Source organism: Macrobrachium nipponense, chromosome 30, assembly GCF_015104395.2.
Source record: "Macrobrachium nipponense isolate FS-2020 chromosome 30, ASM1510439v2, whole genome shotgun sequence".
NCBI lineage: Eukaryota > Metazoa > Arthropoda > Malacostraca > Decapoda > Palaemonidae > Macrobrachium > Macrobrachium nipponense.
The window spans coordinates 19,079,262-19,100,522 of NC_087218.1; the positions used below are offsets into that span (position 1 = coordinate 19,079,262).

At 43.9% G+C, this 21,261-nt stretch overlaps 1 protein-coding gene and 1 pseudogene across 1 annotated transcript in view; one reads left to right on the top strand and one right to left on the bottom strand.

Annotated features, from left to right (window-relative positions):
* Nucleotides 1-21,261, top strand: part of LOC135202355 (adipocyte plasma membrane-associated protein Hemomucin-like) — a 171,263-nt pseudogene that overhangs the window by 73,791 nt on the left and 76,211 nt on the right.
* Nucleotides 3,085-21,261, bottom strand: part of LOC135201940 (adipocyte plasma membrane-associated protein Hemomucin-like) — a 29,456-nt gene continuing 11,279 nt past the window's right edge. The window contains exon 4 of the mRNA XM_064231223.1: nucleotides 3,085-3,215. Coding sequence (XP_064087293.1) covers nucleotides 3,085-3,215 — 131 coding nt within the window. The remainder of the gene's footprint in view (nucleotides 3,216-21,261) is intronic.

Genomic DNA, 21,261 nt, shown 5'->3' on the forward strand with positions numbered 1-21,261 from the left:
TCTATATTATATATATATATATATATATTATTGGTATATTATTCTATTTATATATATATATATAGATAGATATATAGTATATTATAATAGATAGATAATATAGAATTATATGATTATATAGTAGATATATATTAATATAGTACATGAATATAAATACATATAGCAGGAACTGAAAAAAAACTGGGGAAGAATGAACTTAGCTTTAAAACTTTTGACCAGGAACTGTATCAGTCTCGAGGTAGGTTACTAACAAAGTTGTTTTCGTTTGAGCATGGCCAGTTCAAAGTGTTTGAGCTGAAAATGGTAGTTACCCAATTCAACAATTGAGATGGTAAACTCAAAGTAAATGCCTATTGTTTTTGAACTGTTAAGATTGCTTGTTATAATTAACAGAACAATTACAGGTGTGACATATGTAGGTATGACTACTACATTTTCGGCCAAATGTTCTTTGACCAAATGTCCATGCCCGGGAGCTGAAATGTTAGCAGTTTGAAGACTGACACTGACTCACTCAGGCACAGTAATAAAGGGATTTCATGGACTGACATGAGCAGCAGGGAGAGCTAAGGCCATCTGTCTTGGGTCATGGAGGCAAGGAGGGATGGCTCTGTTCATGGAGAGACTGTGATCAGCAGCCTGGCATCCCTTGTGCTCGAAGTTGCACCAGTCTACAGTGGGTGGAGGCATCCCACATCTTGCTGCACTATTCAATAACTGTTCTCTGATTGAGGGAGGGAAGGATGAAGTAATCCCACATAGAGAATTGAAAGGTCTGTGAATACAAACTAAGTTTAGAGCACAAGGCTGAGAGACTCTAAAGGAATCCATATATTTACATTAAATTTCTTAAATGAACAGCAAAACGTTTATAAAGATTTGAAAGCGCTATACTAGATTGAATGGTAGTTGGGATTACTATGGAAGATATAAAACCAAGTATACAAGTAATAAAGAAAAATCTTTACAATATCGAAGCTTCTATAATTTGTTACTAAAAAAAAAAAAAACACTTCATACAAAATAAAAGATATGGCACTTTAAAGAAACTCCACAAAAGTCTCCGGTTACCATAAATTTCCATTACTGCCAATTTTCATTTGGGCTGACAAGCTGATCTTAAGAATAAAACCAGGGTGACAGATAGGTGAAGAGTCAATTAAAACTCAAGTCCCAGCATATTCATCATATAAATTTTCAAGTTTGGCTTGTAATGAGCTATGCTACTTCCTTTGCTTGTTTGTTCAAATTTAAGTTCACAAATGATGCTATCAAGCATTTTTTTCTAGCAGACAACACAAAACTGCATGGGAAACCAAAGAAATTTAAATCAGCAAAATGTGTTTTGGATGCATACTAAAGGTACATGTTTGATTCCCTAAAAAAGAGAGAAAAAAACCGAGAACAGCAGAACTGGAGAGGGCTGTTGAAGGGGTACCCCTACGGTTAAATTGTTGTCTTCCTAAAGCTACTTGCCACTGCTTTCCTGGTTGTGTTTCCTTTTCCAGGAAGGAATTTACTACTTCTTTGCATTTTTCAACCCTCTGATCGGAAGGGAAAACTTTGAACTTTACTGTGTCTATAATCATTCCTAAGTACACCAGCTTCTGACTGTGATCCAAACTCGACTTATCCAGATTTATCAAAACGCCTAAACTATGACAAAACTGGAGAAGGAGATCTCTGTCCTAAGTAATTTTTCTTGGGACTTTGCTATCACCAGCCAATCGTCCAGGTACCTTATTAATATATGATTCCTTGAGCATGAGCCCATGTCAATACAAGAGGGAATACTCTTGTAAATACTTGAGGAGACGTTGTCAACCCGAAACACAGAATCCGAATTGAAAAACCTCTGCCAGACTAGAGCGGAGAAAGTTCCTAGAAGAATGATGGATTGGAATCTGGAAGTATGCATCCTTCAAGTCTATTGTCAGCATAAAATCCTTGTCCCTGACTGCTGCTAGAACTGTCCTTGGGGTCTCGATTTTGAATCTCGTCCTCCTTACAAAAAGATTCAACATTGACAGATCTATAACTGTCCTCCAATCTCTATTGGCCTAGAGGGCAAGGAAAACGTGGCTGTAAAACCCACCTCCATCATCTTCCTCACTTCTTGCAGAATAAGGAATTTCCAAAACCCAGGAGTGTAAGAAAGGTGTGGTTATGGTTGTTCTGCAAGGGGTGGAGTAAAGTCAAATGAGTTCAGATAACCCACTCTGAGCACTTCCACTACCCACTGGTCTACTCCAAATCTCTGCCACACCTCCCAATAACTTGCCAGGGCATTCCCCCACTGGTGTGACAGTGGGGAGAGGTGCCCAGTCTACTGTCTCGCACCCCTCCCTCTGCCACTAATGCCCCTTCCTCTACTTGCTCAATTGTGAAAGGGCCGCTGATGCAATTTCTTCCTTGGAGAAGGTCTTGCTGACTTGGGGGAGGGATTAGACCCCACTACTCTCATATGTGGTGTTTGTTGTAATTGTCTTATTTCATCAGGACAGTTTCCAGGCAATTTACTAACTGCCTGTTGAACTAATCTATCATTGGTATCCATCCTTCTTCTATCCACTGCAGCTTCTAGTATGTCCTTTGGTAACAGAAACGTCTACTCTAAGATATCCCCATTTCGAATAGCTAAGAGAGAGTCCATATCTACAGTACGGCTTAATTTGGCCAATGATGCATCTCCCCTCATCAACAGGATATAAGCCCCTACATTGGCACTCCAATTTGCCAAAAGTGAAATCGCTTTGAAACCAGATTGAAGCAATCTGATAAAGGTTGTCCTATACTCTAATCTGGTTGACTCTTTAAGACGTAATCTTCGCCACCACTGTTGACCAAAGATCTAACTATGAAGCCGTTGAAAGATAGAAGCCATTGATTCCCATGTAGCAGCTTCTTGACAGGTAAGTGAGGGGCATTCCATCTTCAACTGATCTAAGGTTAAGCCAGGTCTTATTCTCACAACATCTGGATTGACCTGTCTTCCCTGTAAAGGAACAACAGGTGTCGTATAGTTAAGACCGAAGGTTTGTTTCGTATATGAACAAAAGGCAGTTTATTATACAAAATGAATTTTCAAATTCGCTCACCAGTCTCAACATCAAGGGCAAACAGTCCTAGATATGCATCAACCACTATCAGTTTGCCGTCTGGTGCAAAGCGCAGACCTAACGGACGCCCACAAATACTCTCTTGCCAAGGTCCATCTGTTCATAAAAAGACACATTTTTTTATAAAACATAAAGACATGATTTCTCTAACACGAAAGGTACTGAAACTAAAGTTGGAAGGGGTGATAGAGTCTTTAGGATAAACAGAGTAATGCTATGTAGAACTACCTACCGTCTTTTAAGCTTTAATGAAAAAAACATTGAGTTTCAACCTTTTACCTTGGTTTTGCAACCACATTTACAAAAGAAACAAACAAATTGAACAATAAGCAAAGTAAAACATACCCCACATAAATCTGAAGCAAGCTGTAATGCAGCATGAGTGAGTCATGCTGCATATATAATTACAGTATTACGTAAACACCATCATCTACTTTCAGTGGAAACTGAATTAGGCATTACATGGTAAAGTGCATATAGGAGCAGACATATATGTACCTGTACTGACATTTAAAGGGGAAAAGATTAGCAAAAAGAAAAAATAAATTTTTTTCAACAGGTATGTAACATGTCAACATTTGAAATAAATTTTAAAAGTAATTTGTATTTCTCCAAATATACAAGCCTGTTGCGTAACCACTTGCCTTATAGCCCATGTAAAAGAATGAGGGGTGGCTAGAGGTGGGCAGCTTATGTAAAGACCTCAGGTTTGTATGTTAGGAAAAATGATATTGTTATGATACAATAAAGTTTCATACATACTTACCTGGCAGATATATACATAGCTGGGACGACGGAGTCTTAGCTATGTATATATCTGACAGGTAAGTTGATTGTATGAAAATACAAATTACTTTTAAAGTTTGGCATTTGTTCCTACACGAATACAAACCATCAGTCTTTTTGGCATTTGTTCCTACACAAATACAAACCATCAGTCTTTACATAGGAAGAATTACCAATTGGTGGGCCGATTCCTTGAGGTTCGCCTCACCTACAACTTTTTCCTGGCTGTACAATGTTGAGCAGAGGAATCAGTGTCATGCCTCTGATCAGGGGAACAAAAGTGTGCTCGACTATCAGACTTCTGGGCTTTTCAAAGAATAATGGGTTTGGAAGCTTTACTCTGAAAAGGCTTGGGAAGAACATTGTGTCTGAGATAATAAAGCTAAGATAAGTAACAAGTTTGTTTTATTGTCCGTCCTTCTCCCCCCTTGCTAGAAAGAGGGCAGGAATTGCTTCTATTAGATCATAACAATGAAAAAATAAAGGCTGATCACTCACCTGCATCTGCGTCCATCCAGCGTATGACGGTCTGGGAACCTATCCTCTGCCTGCTGTGAGAGGAAGGTACAAGAACGAGAAAGGAGGGAGGCCAGTCACACACACGCGCACACCTTCATTTCTACTACCCTACATCTTGGACCAGATGCTACCTGTTCCAGTAGGGGAACTGGATGAGCTACACAACTTGTTGAGCAGCCACCACAGGATCCAAGGAAAAGTTGTCCAAGGACTATGAGCAATGTCCCTCAAGTAAAAGGAGTGTGAACGTCGTCTGACATTAACACACTCCTGCTCTCAGCACCTGATATACAGACTGGTTCTTTTTGAATGCCAGGGAAGGCACAATGCCCCTAACTTCGTGAGCTCTGAGCCAGAACGTAACCGAGTTCTCCTCGTTTGACATTGCACATGACCTCTTGATGGTCTCGAAGCTCAAAGGATTAGTATTGAGTTCATGGACACCTCTTTCTTGGTCTAGCTAATGCTAACAAAAAGTTGTCAACACTCAGGCCTGAGTTGCTAAGTCCATTTAAGATAGTGCTGTAACAACTGAACTGGACAAAGTAGCATCTCTTCTGGATTGTTACCTACAAAGTCCTCTAAGGAGAGAATCAAAAAGGACTTGAGTCTGGCATCAGGGACCGATGGATCCTGAGTCTTCGTCACAAATTCGTCACAAATTCTGGAATAAATTTGAAGGAAACAGATCCCTGTCCCCTTGAGTGTTTAATGTTATAAGAAAGTCCATGAAGTTTGCCTACTCTCTTTGCCAATGCAAGGGCAAACAGAAATACAGCCTTGAGGGTTAGATCCCTGTCTGATGACTCATAGAAGCTTGTAAGGTACATAAGTCAGGCTTAGAAGGGCGAGTCACATCCAACTTGGGAGGCCTGAGTTCCCTGGGAGGGCAAATCTTATCAAAGCTTCTCATAAGAATGGGGTTCTCCCAAGAGGAAGAGAGATCTATGTCCTTTAGGTGTAGGACCAAGCCCAGGCCAGCTCTGTAGCCCTTAACTGCTGAGACAGAGATGCTTCTCTCAGCAAAGGAAGACTAGAAAGTCCGCTACCTGCTGAACAGTAGCTCTGACCGGAGCAAAACCCCTTTCACAACACCAACCGCAGTCGAAGGCCCATTTCCCTTGATAAACATCTGCAGAGGATTTCCCAAGATATCCAGACATCTCCGATGTTGTTTGGCAAGAAAAGCCGCCTCTCACTCGTAGGAGACATTGGACATTCTCTAGCCATGATGGGATAGGGGCTCTACGGACTAGTAGAACCTCTGTTCATGGTGTGTCTCAGATAGCAGAGCCAGCAGGTCCGGGTACCACTCAGCACCAGGGTCATTCTGAGATTGAAAAGCGTACATGTTGAGATTGTCCCATGGGTGCTAAAAGGCATTCTCTGCCGCAGCCCAAGGTCCAAGACGACTGACCAAAACACTGACAACTTCCTGTTGTGCCCTGTTGCAAAGAGATCTATTACTGTTCGTCCCCAAAGATTGAACAATCTTTCCATGACGTCAGTGTAAGGACCATTCTGTCCCTATCCACTCAACCCTGACAGCTGAGTTTGTCTACCACTATGTATACAGATCACTGCTATAACAACCAATTGCTAATATACAAGTCACGACACCAATTTATTCAGATTCATTCAGAATAAGTATAGCATTTCAAATTGCAAGAAATCATATAACTTAAACAATTTGAAATTTAATAACCTAATCATAGCCTAAGTTTTATGCTACAACACCCAGAATACTTTACTCATATTCTAAATTGCATTTAAAACACTGCATTGTGCTGTATAATTAATACTATATAAATGATAAAAACTTACTGTTAATTCAAATAACGGATATATTATTCTTATCCTGAACTGAGACAATCTCTACTTTGTAACCCTCATCTAAGGACACTCTGTGAAATTCTCCTTATATTTAGATATGCATATCTTCTAAAGGAAATTCCCTAAATGAACTTTTAGATGAAAGGGAATACTCAAGTGAATTTGGAGACACCAACAGCTCCCAAAGATTCACAAGAGTTACATCCACTCTGGTAGGGACTTTAAGCATGACTGCCTCATCATGCAGTTCCTAACTAACATGATATTGTTATGATACAATAAAGTTTTATGCATACTTACCTGGCAGGTATATATATAGCTTATCCTCTTGACGCACTGGCCGAATTTCAAAACTCGCGGCAACCGCTAGTACACTGGTAGTTCAGGTGATGGCCACCCCGTTCCCGTGGCGCTGGTACTTGGAACTATTCCGTTTTCCTCAGATTTCTCTGAACCCTGTCTCCTGAGGGGAGGAGGGTGGGAATTTAAATTATATATACCTGCCCAGGTAAGTATGCATAAAACTTTATTGTATCATAACAATATCATTTTATGCATGACACTTACCTGGCAGGTATATATATAGCTGATTGACACATTTGGAGGTGGGTCACAGACAGCAAACTCGTTCTTAATTCAAAAATTAACTAAATTTTTAAAATTATTTATTAAGTTCCTTACCTGCTAAGGTAGCTGACTTCGTAGGTCCTGCCTCTTAGCCTGCTAAACCTTAGTAGCTCTCAACTAGGATGTGACCTGTTTGTTGAGAAAGCTAAAACAGGGGATTCTGACCAACTGGACATGACCAATCTGCTGACAGAGAACCCTAGCCCTCATTTACCACGGGCATTCATGCTAGGAAAGTTAGTCACCTGAACCACACACACATACAATAATAAACACTACACCAAAAAAACTGAGCTGGTATTAACCTTCTCAGACAACCATAAAAACACTATAACCTAATTAAAATAAAACCTAGCATGTTATTAGGTTATGGGGTGGAAACTCCTTTGCCCAGTACTGTACCTGAGGATACGTACGGGCCTAACGTTTGACAATTATCACAAGTTTGTCTTTTGCACGTTCTCTAAGGTAATAGAGGCAAAGGCAAACAAGAGTTTTTGTCCTCCAAAACGTCGAAGTCTATAATGGTTCCTTGGGGAGGGCTAAAGAATTTCCTGAATGCTAAGGACGTTAGCTACTGCTCTAACCTCATGAGCTTTAACCTTAATCAAGCCGAAGCATTCTTCCTGACAAAGTAAATGAGCTTCTTTAATGACTTCTCTTACAAAGAAAGCCATCGCGTTTTTAGACATAGGTCTAGTAGGATCTTTAACAGAGCACCACAGAGAACATGAAGTCCCCCTAATGCTTCTTGTTCTTTCTACGTAAAACCGTAAGGCTCTTACTGGGCAAAGAACCCTTTCTTGTTCTTGACCTACTAGATCAGCCAGTCCTTTCAATCTAAAACAAATGATCTTGGCCACGGGAATGCCGAAGGATTCTCATTCTTTGCTAAGAACTCCTGTTGAAAAGAACAAACTGCTTTGTTGTGCTTCCAACCTACTTGCTTGTCAATAGCTTGCAGTTCGCTAATCCTTTTAGCTGTAGCTAAGGCTACTAAGAAAATAGTCTTCTTCGTTTAGCCTTCTCGCAAAGGACGAAATGCCCATAGGTTCAAAACCTATCCGTTTCCAAGAACTTGAGAACAATGACATCCAAATTCCAAGGAGGAGTTCTGCAAAGTCGATCCTTCTTTATATTAAAAGATCTGAGAAGATCTCCTAAGATCTGCGTCGTTGGACAGATCTAAACCTCTGTGTCTAAACACTGCAGACAACATACACTTATAACCTTTAATTGTCTGATTAGCCAAACCAGTTCCTTCTTCAGGTACAGAAGGAAATCTGCAATTTGTGTCACAGAGGTACTGGATGAAGAAATCTTCCGATTCTTACACCATTTACGGAAGTTCTCCCACTTCGACTGGTACACTTTGATAGTTGATGGCCTTCGTGCTCTTGCAACTGCCTTCGCTGCTTCTCTTGAAAACCCCCTCGTTCTGACAAGTCTTTCGATAGTCTGAACGCAGTCAGACCCAGAGCGAGGGTGTTCTGTGGAACCTGTCGAAGTGGGGTTGTTTGAGAAGATCTACTCTCGTGGGTAGACTTCTCGGAGAAATCCACTGTCCATTCCAGTACCTCTCGTGAACCCCACGTTTTGGGTCCGGCCAGGTATGGGGCTATCAGAGTCAGCCTTTGTTATCCTGCGACTTTTCTCGAATTTTTTCATTACCCTTCCTAAAATCTTGAAACGGGGAAAAGCGTACGCATCTAGATCCGTCCCAAATCTCGTAGGAAAGGCATCGGACTGCGACTGCAACGAGGGTCCCGGGATTGTGAGAACAAGTAGTTTCTAGGTAACCTTCTCGTCGCTGGGCGGTAGCGAAAAGATTCCACTATCTGGTGTGCCCCAGAGCTTCCACAGTCTCTGGCATACTTGAAGATGCAACATCCACTCCGTGGAAAGCACTTGTCCGTCCCTGCTCAACAGGTCCGCTCTGACGTTATTCTCTCCTTGAATGAACCTGGTGAGAGCAGGGTTGACGTTTCTCTCTGCGACCCACAGAAGAATCTCCTTTTGCCAAGTTGCAAAGGGACAACGGAGTGGGTTCCTCCTTGTTTTTCCGTATATATGCCAGAGCTGTGGTATTGTCCGCGTTGATCTGCACCACTTTGCCGCTGATCCACGGTCTGAACGCTTTCAGAGCCAAGAAGATCGCCATCAGTTCCTTCCTGTTTATGTGCCATGCCTTTTCTTCTTCGTTCCAAAGGCCTGACTCCTCCCGAGGGACCCAGCGTCGCTCCCCAACCTGCGTCTGACGCGTCAGAAAATAATATCCGGTCCTGGGTTCCTCTGCTGGAGTGACGTACCCTCTGACAACCTCCCCGGAATTAGCCACCACTTTAATTCCTCCTTTATCTTTGAAGGAATTGGAAACCGGAAGGAATCTGGTTGCGATCTTCTTGGCCAGACTTCGTTCAGAAAGAACTGTAAGGGCCTCATGTGAAGTCTCCCTAGTGAAATGAACCGCTCTAACGAAGAGAGTGTCCCCAGCAGGCTCATCCACTCTCTCGCCGAGCATTGGTACTTTCAATAGGAATTCTTGCCTTCTCCGCAGGGACTTGGCTGCTGCCTTTCGAGGTTTGACGGGAGAAAGCCCGAAAAGTCACTGAGGATATCAGAATCCCCAAATAAACTAGCTCCTGAGAGGGGATCAACCGTGACTTTTTCAGGTTTACCATCATACCCAGCTGCTGAGTTAACTCCAATATGATGTTCGTGTCCTCCAGACATTGCTGTTTTGATTGTGCTCTTATGAGCCAATCGTCGAGGTAGAGAGAGACTCTGACTCCTAACAAATGAAGCCACTTCGCCACATTCGACATCATTCTTGTAAAAATTTGAGGAGCCGTGCACAGACCGAAGCAAAGGGCTTTGAATTGATAAATCCTGTCCTGGATCACGAATCTCAAATATTTCCTGGACCTTGGATGAATTGGAATATGGAAGTACGCATCCTGAAGGTCCAGCGTTACCATCCAGTCCCCTGGTCGTACCGCTGCCAGTACTGAATCGTTCGTCTCCATCGTAAACTTGGTCTTTTCTACGAACAAGTTTAGCTGACTTACGTCCAGTACTGGCCTCCAACCTCCTGATGACTTCGGTACTAGAAACAGACGGTTGTAAAAACCTGGGGATTCGTGATCCAGAACCGGTTCTATGGCCCCCTTTTCTAACATGCTGACAACTTGATGCCAAAGAGCCTCTCTCTTCTCTAAATCGATGTAATGAGCCCCTAGGGCTCTCGGAGCTGTAGCGAGAGGTGGTTTCTTGAGAAAGGGGATCTTGTCTATCCTTTCCTTCGCTACCTTTACCAGACCTCAAGGATCCGCTCCTTTGCTTTGCCAGACTTCCCAGAAGTCTAAAAGTCTGGCCCCCACACAAGTCTGGAGGACTTCTGACTCATTGCTTGGTTGAGGTTTTCGAACCTCTTTTGGCTGGAACTCTTTTCCCTCTAAATGACTTGGTCGGGAAAAACAGTCCTTACCCCGGTGGGGTGTGTGTGTGATGGTTGTTGTTGTATCCTTCGGAGTCTTCTTCATTACAATTAGAAGGTAAAATACTTCCTTACAGGAAGACGTTAGTAGATCCTGAGTAGCCTTCTGAGTGAGGGAGAGCGAGATGTCCTTAATGATATCCTGAGGGAAGAGCTGTCCTGAAAGCGGAGAGAACATCAACTCCGACTTCTTTGCGCGTTCGAGACTCCTTAGCAGCGAACGAGCACAAAAGATGTCTTTCTTCAAAACGCCTGCTGTAAAAAGTGAAGCCAATTCATTAGCTCCATCTCTCAAGGCTTTATCCATACAGGACATGATACTTCTCGGCAACTCGGATTCTGACGAATCTTCCATCTCCGAAGTCCGAGCCAGGGCCCCAACGACCAGTCAAGAAAATTAAACACCTCAAAAGTCCGATAGATACCTTGAGTAAATGGTCGAACTCTGACGAAGTCCCCACCACACTTTGGCTGAATGTAAAGCATGTCTACGGGAGCTGTCCACTATGTTGGAAAAGTCTCCCTGGGAGACTTCCCCGACTCTCTCTTCTCCTTCAACCACTCATTTACGCGTTGAAGGGCTTTCTTGGCCGAAACAATAGACAAAGTCATTTTCAAAAAAGACGATTTCTTGGTTGTCTTCGTCTTCGAAAATTGAGACAAAGGCGATGGCGGGCCTGAAGGTTGAAAATCTCCTTCAAACAAAGAAAGAAGGCACTCTGTTAGTCTCTTGTAGTCCGAGGAAGGCGCTTCCACATTCTGTCCTCTTCCGCACTCTCCACAAATTCTTCCTCCTGCGAAGAAATATCTTGAAAACAAGATCCTGATGACTCTCCAAAGCGGACTCCTTATGCAGAGCCTGCTTAGAGAGCGAATGCGGAGCTGTCTCCTTGTAAAACTCCTCTCTTCCTTGTCGAGAAAAAGTTTCGACTTGCTGCCGCCTGCGTTCCTGCGTCCTCCTGAACGTATGCGTCCACCATGGCGTCCATCACTCTTCCTCTTGCGTCCCTGCGTCCTGCATGCTTCTCCTTCTTAAGGGATGCACTGCGTCCTGGCTTGCGTTGCACGTCCTGCGTCCTCTTGGAGGGACTTAACCGGGAGAGACGAGTCCTTAACGTCTAACCGAAGGTTGTTTCGGGCTTGGCTCCCATGATTGGACAATCACTGCTAATCTCTCCTGCATGTCCCGCAGAACTTCCTTCGTCTCCGCTTCCTTACGAGACTCCTGATGATGAGGAGTCGAGGACGCACCGGGCTAACACGAGAGGCGAGCGAACCTGCGGTCTACGCAGAGGAGTTCCTCTAAGCGGAGAAACACCTCTCACCGCACCGCTAGTAACTTCCAACTGACGAGAAATCCTCTTCCTTTTGATAGGGATAATTTCTTCATCCTCCGATGAAAAAATCTCAGGGCTACTCCACCCTTCTTGGTCAACAGCCCTTTCATCCTGTGATGAGGACGGAAAGTATGACCTCTTGAGAGGACGCGATACTTCCGCGAAACGCCTACTCCTTCTCCCTGACGCCGAACTATCCGATGAATAACGGCACTTCCCAGTATCGCCTTTTCCATGGCGTACTGCTGCAGCCTGGGAAGCAACAGGACTGCCTGAAGGGACGACTGATCGCAAATAAACCCCTCTCGCCTCCCTTCGACTGTCGACATGCCTTCTCCCTTGGGTCTGGGAGCTTGTTAATCGTTTAATTTGATCTCCCATGGACGCAAGGGCAGCGAACACTTTCACGATTTGTGGATCAGTAGTATCCTCAGATACAGCAACGGGCGCAGGAGAAACCTGAGGGGAAGGTGCTACGTCTACATGTGAATGAGCTGGAGAAGACACATGCAAAGATTCATTCAAAGCTTACTCGAAGATCCCGATCTCTCACTCCTAGAGACAGATCTTCTAACCCGATCTTTTTCTAATCTCTCAAACATCTTCATAAGAGCCTTCCACTCTTTCTCATTCAGACACTGACATTCATTGCACCTATTGTCCCACGTACATACAAACTCCCGACACTTCTTACAAATAGTATGTGGATCTACCGATGATTTCGGCAGTCTCACCTTACACCCTTCTTTCACACAAACTCTAAACATACTTCCTGAATCAGACATACTAAATCAAAATCCAAACAAAATGCGATTGCCACGCTAACTTCGTGAATACGATACCAATATCCAAAAAGTCAGTCAACGAGCAGGAAATTCTAACAGAGAACCAACAACGATGTTGCCGGTTCGGCTGGCAGAGAAAATCTGAGGAAAACGGGAATAGTTCCAAGTACCAGCGCCACGGGAACGGGGTGGCCATCACCTGAAATGATATTGTTATTATACAATAAAGTTTCATACATACTTACCTGGCAGATATATACATAGCTAAGACTCCGTCGTCCCCGACAGAAATTCAAATTTCGCGCCACTCGCTACAGGTAGGTCAGGTGATCTACCGGCCTCCGCCCTGGGCGGCAGGACTAGGAACCATCCCCGTTTCTATCATATTTTCTCTCTTCCACCTGTCTCCTGCGGGAGGCTGGGTGGGCCTTTAATTGTATATATCTGCCAGGTAAGTATGTATGAAACTTTATTGTATAATAACAATATCATTTTCATACAATCCACTTACCTGTCAGATATATACATAGCTGATTGGCACCCTTCGGTGGAGGGTAAGAGACAGCTACTATATGGAATAGACAGGTAAACAACATATGTTGTAGGTATAAATAAAACCTTGGTTCCTACCTGATAGGTGGTAGACTTCGTGGGTGTTTGCCCAGTAGTCTGCATCACCTCAAGAAACTTTATTTCGAGATATATGATCTATGGCCAAGAGTTCTTGTGGGTCTGCCGATGGGGTCTTATCCCGCTTACTCGGCAGAGCCTAAAAGGACTTTGTCAATGGGTGCTGATCCACTTATATGACAATACACCTTATGAAGGAGCACACAACCAATCCCGACCACCTGATCCTAACCATATGTTAGAACTAAGGATTGTTCCGAGTTATCCCCGAACTCGTCACAACAACCGTAACTCAAAACCACTACGCACACATATATAATTTTCCAAAAAAAAAAAAAAATTTATACTCATCTAATTGGATATGACAAAGATTCTCTTACTGAACAACATAGACGGCCGCCCGTGCTAAACCAAGTCCTCCATTGTTCGAAGAGACTCCAGACCATATCCAAAAAGAAGAAAAGTATATACATTAAGGATTGGTGTCGGCTCCCGTACCCAGAATCGTATCCGCCGATACGAAAGGACCTAGAGAAAAACACTTCTCATATGTCACACGAACGTCTTTCAAGTAATGAGATGCAAAACTGAGTTGCATCTCCAAAATGTCGTATCTATGATGTTTTTAAGCGACATATTCTTATGAAACGAGAGAGACGTCGCTACAGCTCTCACTTCATGAGCTTTAACTCTCAACAGTTGTAACTGTTCGTCAGGACAGACCTTATGAGCGTCTGTAATGACGTTTCTCACAAAGAATGCCAGCGCATTCTTGGACATCAGTCTTGTGGGGTCTTTTACCGCGCACCAAAGACCTTGTCTAGAGCCTCCCATCTGATGCTTTCTCTGAAGGTAGAACTTCAGAGCTCTAACAGGGCATAGAGACCTCTCTGCTTCTCTGCCTACGAGACTGGACATGCCTTTGACTTCGAATGACTTAGGCCAGGGATTCGTGGGATTCTCGTTTTTAGCTAAAAACAGGGTCTTAAACGAGCAAATAGCTGAGTCTCCCTTGAATCCGACTTTATCCTGCAGAGCATGTAATTCACTAATTCTCTTTGCCGTAGCTAAAGATAATAGGAATAGGCATTTTCTGGTGATGTCTCTAAACGATGCCAGATGAGGAGGTTCGAATCTTTCCGATGACAGAAACTTGAGGACTACGTCTAGGTTCCAGTTCGGAGGTACTGGTTCCTTCGACTTTGAAGTCTCAAAAGACCTTATGAGATCGTGGAGATCTTTATTATCTGCCAGATCCAATCCTCTATTCCTGAATACAGCCGAGAGCATACTTCTGTATCCTTTTATTGTGGATACGGCTAGATGAGATTTTTTCTCTCAGGAATAGCAGGAAGTCAGCAATTTCCGCTATAGAGGTAGTGGAGGAGGACAACTTCTTGGATCTACACCACCTTCTAAACACCTCCACTTCGATTTGGTATACTTTCGTAGTGGAGGTTCTGCGTGCTCTCGCATCGCGCTTGCCACTTCGCGAGAAAAGCCTCTCGCTCTGACAAGTCTTTCGATAGTCGAAAGGCAGTCAGAGCGAGAGCGGGGAGGTTTTGATGGTACCTCTTGAAGTGTGTTTTGCTGAGAAGATCTGTCCTTCTTGGTAGGGATCTTGGAAAGTCTATGATCCACTCTACCACCTCCGTGAACCAATCCTGGGCCGGCCAAAAGGGGGCTATTAACGTCATCCTCGTCTCCTTTGACGCCACAAACTTTTTCATTACTAATCCCAGGATTTGAATGGGGGAAAAGCATATACGTCTACTCGAGACCAATTTAGCAGGAAGGCGTCTACCATAAGTGCTCTTGGATCTTCCACGACCGAGCAAAAGACTGCAGCCTTTTGGAAATGAATGTTGCGAAGAGATCCACATGAGGAGTCCCCCACAGAGACCAGAGATCGAGACACACTTCCTCGTGTAGGGTCCACTCTGTATGAAGGACCTGGTTCCTCCTGCTGAGTCTGTCCGCCCTCACATTCTTTACTCCCTGTACGAACCTTGTCAGCAGGGAGATGTTCCTGTGGGACGTCCAAAGCAATAGGTCTCTCGTCAGTTCGTAAAGGAACGAGGAGTGAGTCCCCCCCCCTGTTTCCGAATGTAGGCAAGTGCGGTGGTGTTGTCCACGTTTTACTTGCACTACTTTGTTCGACACCAGAGGTTCTAGACTCTTCAAAGCCAGATGCACGGCGAAGAGCTCTTTGCAGTTATGTGCAAGTCACCTGTGCTGGGTTCCCAGGTGCCTGACACCTCTTCTGAGCCTAATGTCGCTCCCCAACCTTTCTCCGATGCGTCGGAGTACAACACTAGGTCTGGGTTCTGTGTTTTAGAGAGATCCCTTTGTTCTCTTGCAGAGGGGGCAACACCACTCCAGGTGCGATTTTATCTCCACTGGAATGGGAAAAACGTCCGAAAGCTGTCCGGTGTTTTCCAGCTCCAAGACTTCTTGAGGAAGAATTGAAGCGGACGTAAATGCAGTCTTCCTAGTGGGAAGAACTGTTCTAGCGAGGAAAGGGTCCCTAGAAGGGTCAAACCATTCCCTCGCCGACGTATGTTCCTTCCCTAAGAAGAGAGAGACTATCCGCAAACCTTTTGCGATTCTCTCTTGCGAAGGAAATACTCGAAAACCCCGAGAATCCATCCGAATCCCAGATAGACTAGGTCTGTCTGGGGATCAGCTGAGACTCTCGAGGTTCACGAGCAATCCCAACGCTTTGATCAAATCTAGCGTTAACTTTAGGTCCTCCAAGCACTGTCTCTCTGATCTGCAGGCTGATGAGCCAGTCGTCCAGATACAGAGAGATATTTACTCCTTTGAGGTGAAGAAACCTCGCCACATTCTTCATCAGGCTTGTGAAGACCTGAGGAGCTGTGGACAGGCCGAAGCACAAGGCTCTGAACTGAAGATCCTTCCCCCCGTCATGAAACGGGAGGTACTCTTCGATGAAGGGTGGATCGGGACGTGAAAGTAGGCGTCCTGGAGATCTAGAGACACCATCCAATAATCTCCTTGTCGTAATGACGCTAGGACTGAAGCAGAAGTCTCCATGGGAAGAACTTCTCCTTCTGAACAAATTTGTTCAGAGAGCTGACGTCCAGCACTGTCTCCAGCCTCCCGAGGCTTTCGCAACCAGAAAAAGGCGATTGTAAAACCCCGGGGAGTTTTGATCCAGTACTAGTTCTTATCGCTCTCTTGTCCCACATTTGTTCCACCATCGATCGAAGAGTATCCCTCTCAGCACAGGATCCTTGTACTTGGCTGATAGTTCCCTTGGTATTGACGTTAGGGGAGGAGTGTTCAGGAAAGGGATACGATATCCCTTCCTTATGATAGCCAATGAAGACGCGTCTGCGTTTATCAGTGTCCAGGCTTCCACAAATCCCAGGAGCCTGGCACCTACTGGTGCTTGGAGAGAGAATCTTCATTTTCCCTTTTTTAAAGGGACGAAAGGCAGACCTACCTCTCTTTCCTCCGGAGCCTTCCTTCTTGCGGAGGTCTGGAGGTCGGACCACCTCGAAAGGGCTGAACAGATGTACTAGGTCCTTTCTTGTCCGATGCCGAAACAGGTTTCTTCTTTCTTGCTGACTGCGTCAGAAGATCCTGAGTCGCCTTCTCAGTTAAAGAATGCGCAATGTCCTTCACTAACTGAGAAGGGAACAAAAAGTCAGATAGAGGCGATACAGTAGAGCTGCCTCTGAGCGTGTGAGACTGCCTTGGTTAAGAAGGCCCCATATACAGTCCTCTTCTTTAGAAGACCTGCTCCAATAATGATGAGATTTCAAAAGAGCCATCCTGTACCGCTTTGTCAATACAAGACAATATGCATAACAGGGCTTCAGGTTCGATTCCTTCCGAATCATGGGCTTTCTTGGACATCACCCCAAGGGCCCAATCTAAGAAGTTGAAGACTTCCAATACATGAAAGAGTCCCTTGAGGAGATGGTCCAGTTCAGAAATTCCCCACGTAATTCGTGCCGAATTGAGACCTTGTCGACGTGAAGCGTCAACTAAGGTCGAAAAATCTGCTTCCGATGTAGAAGGGAGAGCAATACCCATATTCTCTCCCGTCTGATACCAAATGCCTCTTTTCCCAGCTAATCTTGCTGGAGGCATGCAGAAGACTGTTCTCACTAAGTCTTTCTTAGACTTCATCCATGAGTCTAAGGATTGTAAGGCCCTCTTCATCGAAATTGTGGGCTTCATTTTGAGAAAAGACGAAGGCTTCTTCGTCTTAGCACTCGAAAAGAGAGAGCGCGGAGAAGGAGGAGCGGCAGGAGTCAACTCGTCTCCATACTCCTCAAGAAGCAAGGTAGTCAAAACCTTATAGTTAGACAGTCCTTCTCTTCCCTGATATTCATCATCCGAGTTTTCTTCCAACTCGGGATCTACATGAGTCTCCGCTCTCCTTTCCGAACGTTCCTCTTCTGGAGGAGACAAACTCCTAATAAGAGAGGGGCTAAGGGAATGATAATCTTTCCTCTTTCCCGCTTTAATAGTCTTGGAAGGCGCCACAAGCTCAGGCTTCTCTTGAAAATTAGAAGACGCTTCCCGCTTGTATGACGCTTCCCGTTCGCCAAGCGTCCTGGCTGACGTCTCTCGCATACTTGTCTGCTGACGTCTTGATGACGCTTCGCGCCTGGAAGACGCTCCGCTCTCCAAAGGCGTCCTACTTGGCGTCACAATATTGGTCGGAGCGTCACGTCTATGATCCGATTTCAATGACGCTTCATGTCTAAAAGACGTCTTACGTCTCTCTGGCGTTACGAAACTTTCGTAAGCCACCGTTCTCGTTCTCGAACTCGAAGCTTCTGTAAGACGTTTAGCAGCTTCACGTCTGCATGACGCTTCTCGTTGAGCAGGTGAGAGAGGACGAGACTTCTTAATTGGAAGCGTCACGTCCTTCCGACGAGGTGCTAAAACTCCCACTAGAGAGGACAGTTGCTCTTGAACTGCCATAATTTATTCCTCCTGACGCTTCTCCCACGTCCACTGCATGACGCCTTCGTCATCACTCGGGGGAGAAGAAGGAAAGGGTACTTCTGCGTACTCGTCAGGTGACGCTGACGCCACCTTCGCTTTCTTAATAGAAGAGGGAGCGTCATCTGAGAAGCCGCTCTGGGCTCGAATCTATTTCAGTTCTTTCATATGACGCTTCAGCGGTCTCGACAAGTTTCGACTCCTTACCACCCTCGTTTAGGTGAGGGGAGATTTGGAGAGGACGAGAAACACTCACGAAGGACGCTTTTTCTATAGCGCCCTTGAGCCGCCTGCCACGAAGCAGAGCTAGCTGAAGGGACGTCTGACCGTTGGGATTCCCCACGACCTCCTTAAGGCTTTCGACTTTCCTTCTCCTCTGCTGGGCATGGGAGCTTGGAAGAGGTCTAGGCCTGGGAGCGTCGCAGGACGATCAAACGCCCCCTCCACAACACTGGGAGAACTCACTTCACTGTAATGCTCACTTTCACTAGCCTTACCTTGGAAGTCAGCCATCTTGGACGTTCATGTCTCTAATTGTAGCTTTCAGATTGGCGATTTCCGAGGCGAATCCGAAAGAGCACTCTGAGAATGAGATACATAGGGAGATCTAAATTCAGTAGGATTAGAATTATCCGTGAAAGGCTCAATAGGCCTTGAACTCACACCTTTCAGACGTCTAACCCTATCCCTCTCTAACTTCTTCAAATAAGAAGCAAAGTCTTCCACTCTTCTGCATTTAAGTCCCTCGCATTCCTTACAGTATTATTAGGCAGAACACTGAAACCCCCTACATTTACGGCATTACAGTGTGAGGATCACCGAAGCTTTCGGTATCCTCACCCTGCAGCCTACAGTTCACACACATTCTCACACTCACATTGAATCAGACATACTGAGAAAAATCAAAAGAGTTTATTCCAAAAACAGTCCCACAGTAGCGAATGCCAAAACACGATCCAGATACGTCACCAAAAAGCCGAGAAACGATGATCAAAGGATGAAATATGAATCTAAGTCAGGAGGTAATAGCAACAATGTTGATACCACCGGCGACAGAGAAAATATGATAGAAAACGGGGATGGTTCCTAGTCCTGCCGCCCAGGGCAGGCAGGTAGATCACCTGACCTACCTGTAGCGAGTGGCGCGAAATTTGAATTTCTGTCGGGGAGACGACGGAGTCTTAGCTATGTATATATCTGACAGGTAAGTGGATTGTATGAAACTACCAGTGTACTAGCGGTTGCCGCGAGTTTTGAAATTCTGCCAGTGCGTCAAGAGGATAAGCTATATATATACCTGCCAGGTAAGTGTCATGCATAAAAACAAGCAGTTTGGCTAGTTACCAGACCTACAAAAACAAATGACGACCAGTCATTTGCACTCAAGTTTTACTGACATGTATTTATTTTAATTAAAAAATTAAAAATGAAACAAACCAACAAAATGCTTTTCACAATTCACAACTACATACAAACAACAAAACACATACATTATATACATGTATTTCCACACAATACATGAATTCCACTTTACTTAAATAAGGAAACACACAAAAGTACATCACAAACTTGCAGAAAAAGCAACAATCTCTTGTAGAAGTTTCAATATCTGCAAAGTTGCACACCTACTTCTCTCTCTCTCTCTCTCTCTCTCTGTAGGCAGTGTCACAGTCCAGGAACCATGAACGCTTATTGTAGCAGCACGCGTCCATTGGAGCCCAGGGGAGGGACACAGGTTGAAGAGACCCATGTTCACGGGAAAAAACCAGGATGAGGAGAAGGTAGAACAGCCAGGAAGCAATCGGGCAGAGGAACGAGTCTATAAGGCAAGTGGTTTTGCGACTCAACGAAGGAAGGTGCGCAACTACTGAACGACTTTGTGCAAAATAGCCTGCTCCAGCTTGCGCTAATGGCAATTCCTATGTAAAGACCGATGGTTCGTATTCATGTAGGAACACAACTTTTTTCATTTCAGTCCCAGCCAAATACTCTACACATTCACACACATTCAGCAGCAAAAGCTAATTTATATGCATATTTTTATTGAATCTGATGGTACATATACATTACTTCAACCAGCTCCTAAGACACTTCAAATACAAAACAAAATAATGCTGGATTCTTCACTCTAATCACATCTGTTATTTCAATGCAGGACAGTTTATAGTACCAAGTTAAGCACTTCATAGGGATAACATGTGCAGTACTAACATATTTCTTCCAAATACAAAGATGTTCCCAAAAAGCATATATATTAGAAACAATGAGTTAAAATAAATTACCTTCCATGAAAAATGTAGATAATTATATTACAGGCCAGGATGTCTATTACTTCAAAGCTCCCCTATCTATACTCTGTTGTTTTTTCATCTGTCCATCCACCTGTGGTGTTTTTGTATGGTAACACTGCGTCCCGGGCTTTAGATAGTTACGCTATGTGTAAGTTTTAGGTAAATAAAAGGATATCTGGATGTACATTTACAACTGGAAAGTCTTTTAATAATCTACTGTATGCGAATTACACCGTTAATATTCGAAATAGGATATTATTATAATCGTTGAGTGTAAGCTGAATGTAACTACTATCTAAAGCCCGAGACGCAGTGTTACCATACAAAAATACCACAGGCGGATGGACAGATGAAAAAAAACAGAGTATAGTCTTAACAATTTTTACTGATACTGTACATTTATTCATAACACCTGAAGCAAAAATCAAGATATTTCTAGTAAAACATATTACTTCATTATGTTCATGAGCAAACAAGAAGCTAAAATTGGGTCAATAGACTTTCAATTATATCATGCCAAAGACAGAATGTTAGAAAAATCAATTAAGTGGTGCACTTTACAATGGACATGTAATGACTTATATTGCACTTTACAATGGACTATACATACATAATGACTAAGATATAACAAGCAGATACATTAGTCAGTAACAACTTACAGGAGACCATAGGTCAGAGCAAATTCAAATAAGTTTACTAGGGATGTGCCCAAATACTGGTATCGGTATCGGTGGTATCAGTTAGTTTTTGTGGTATCAGCATCGGTGAATTTCTGGCCAATACCAGCCGATACTTTTGTCATCTGATTAGGGATTTCTTAACTACAATATGAGGGTACTAAACTTTCATTGC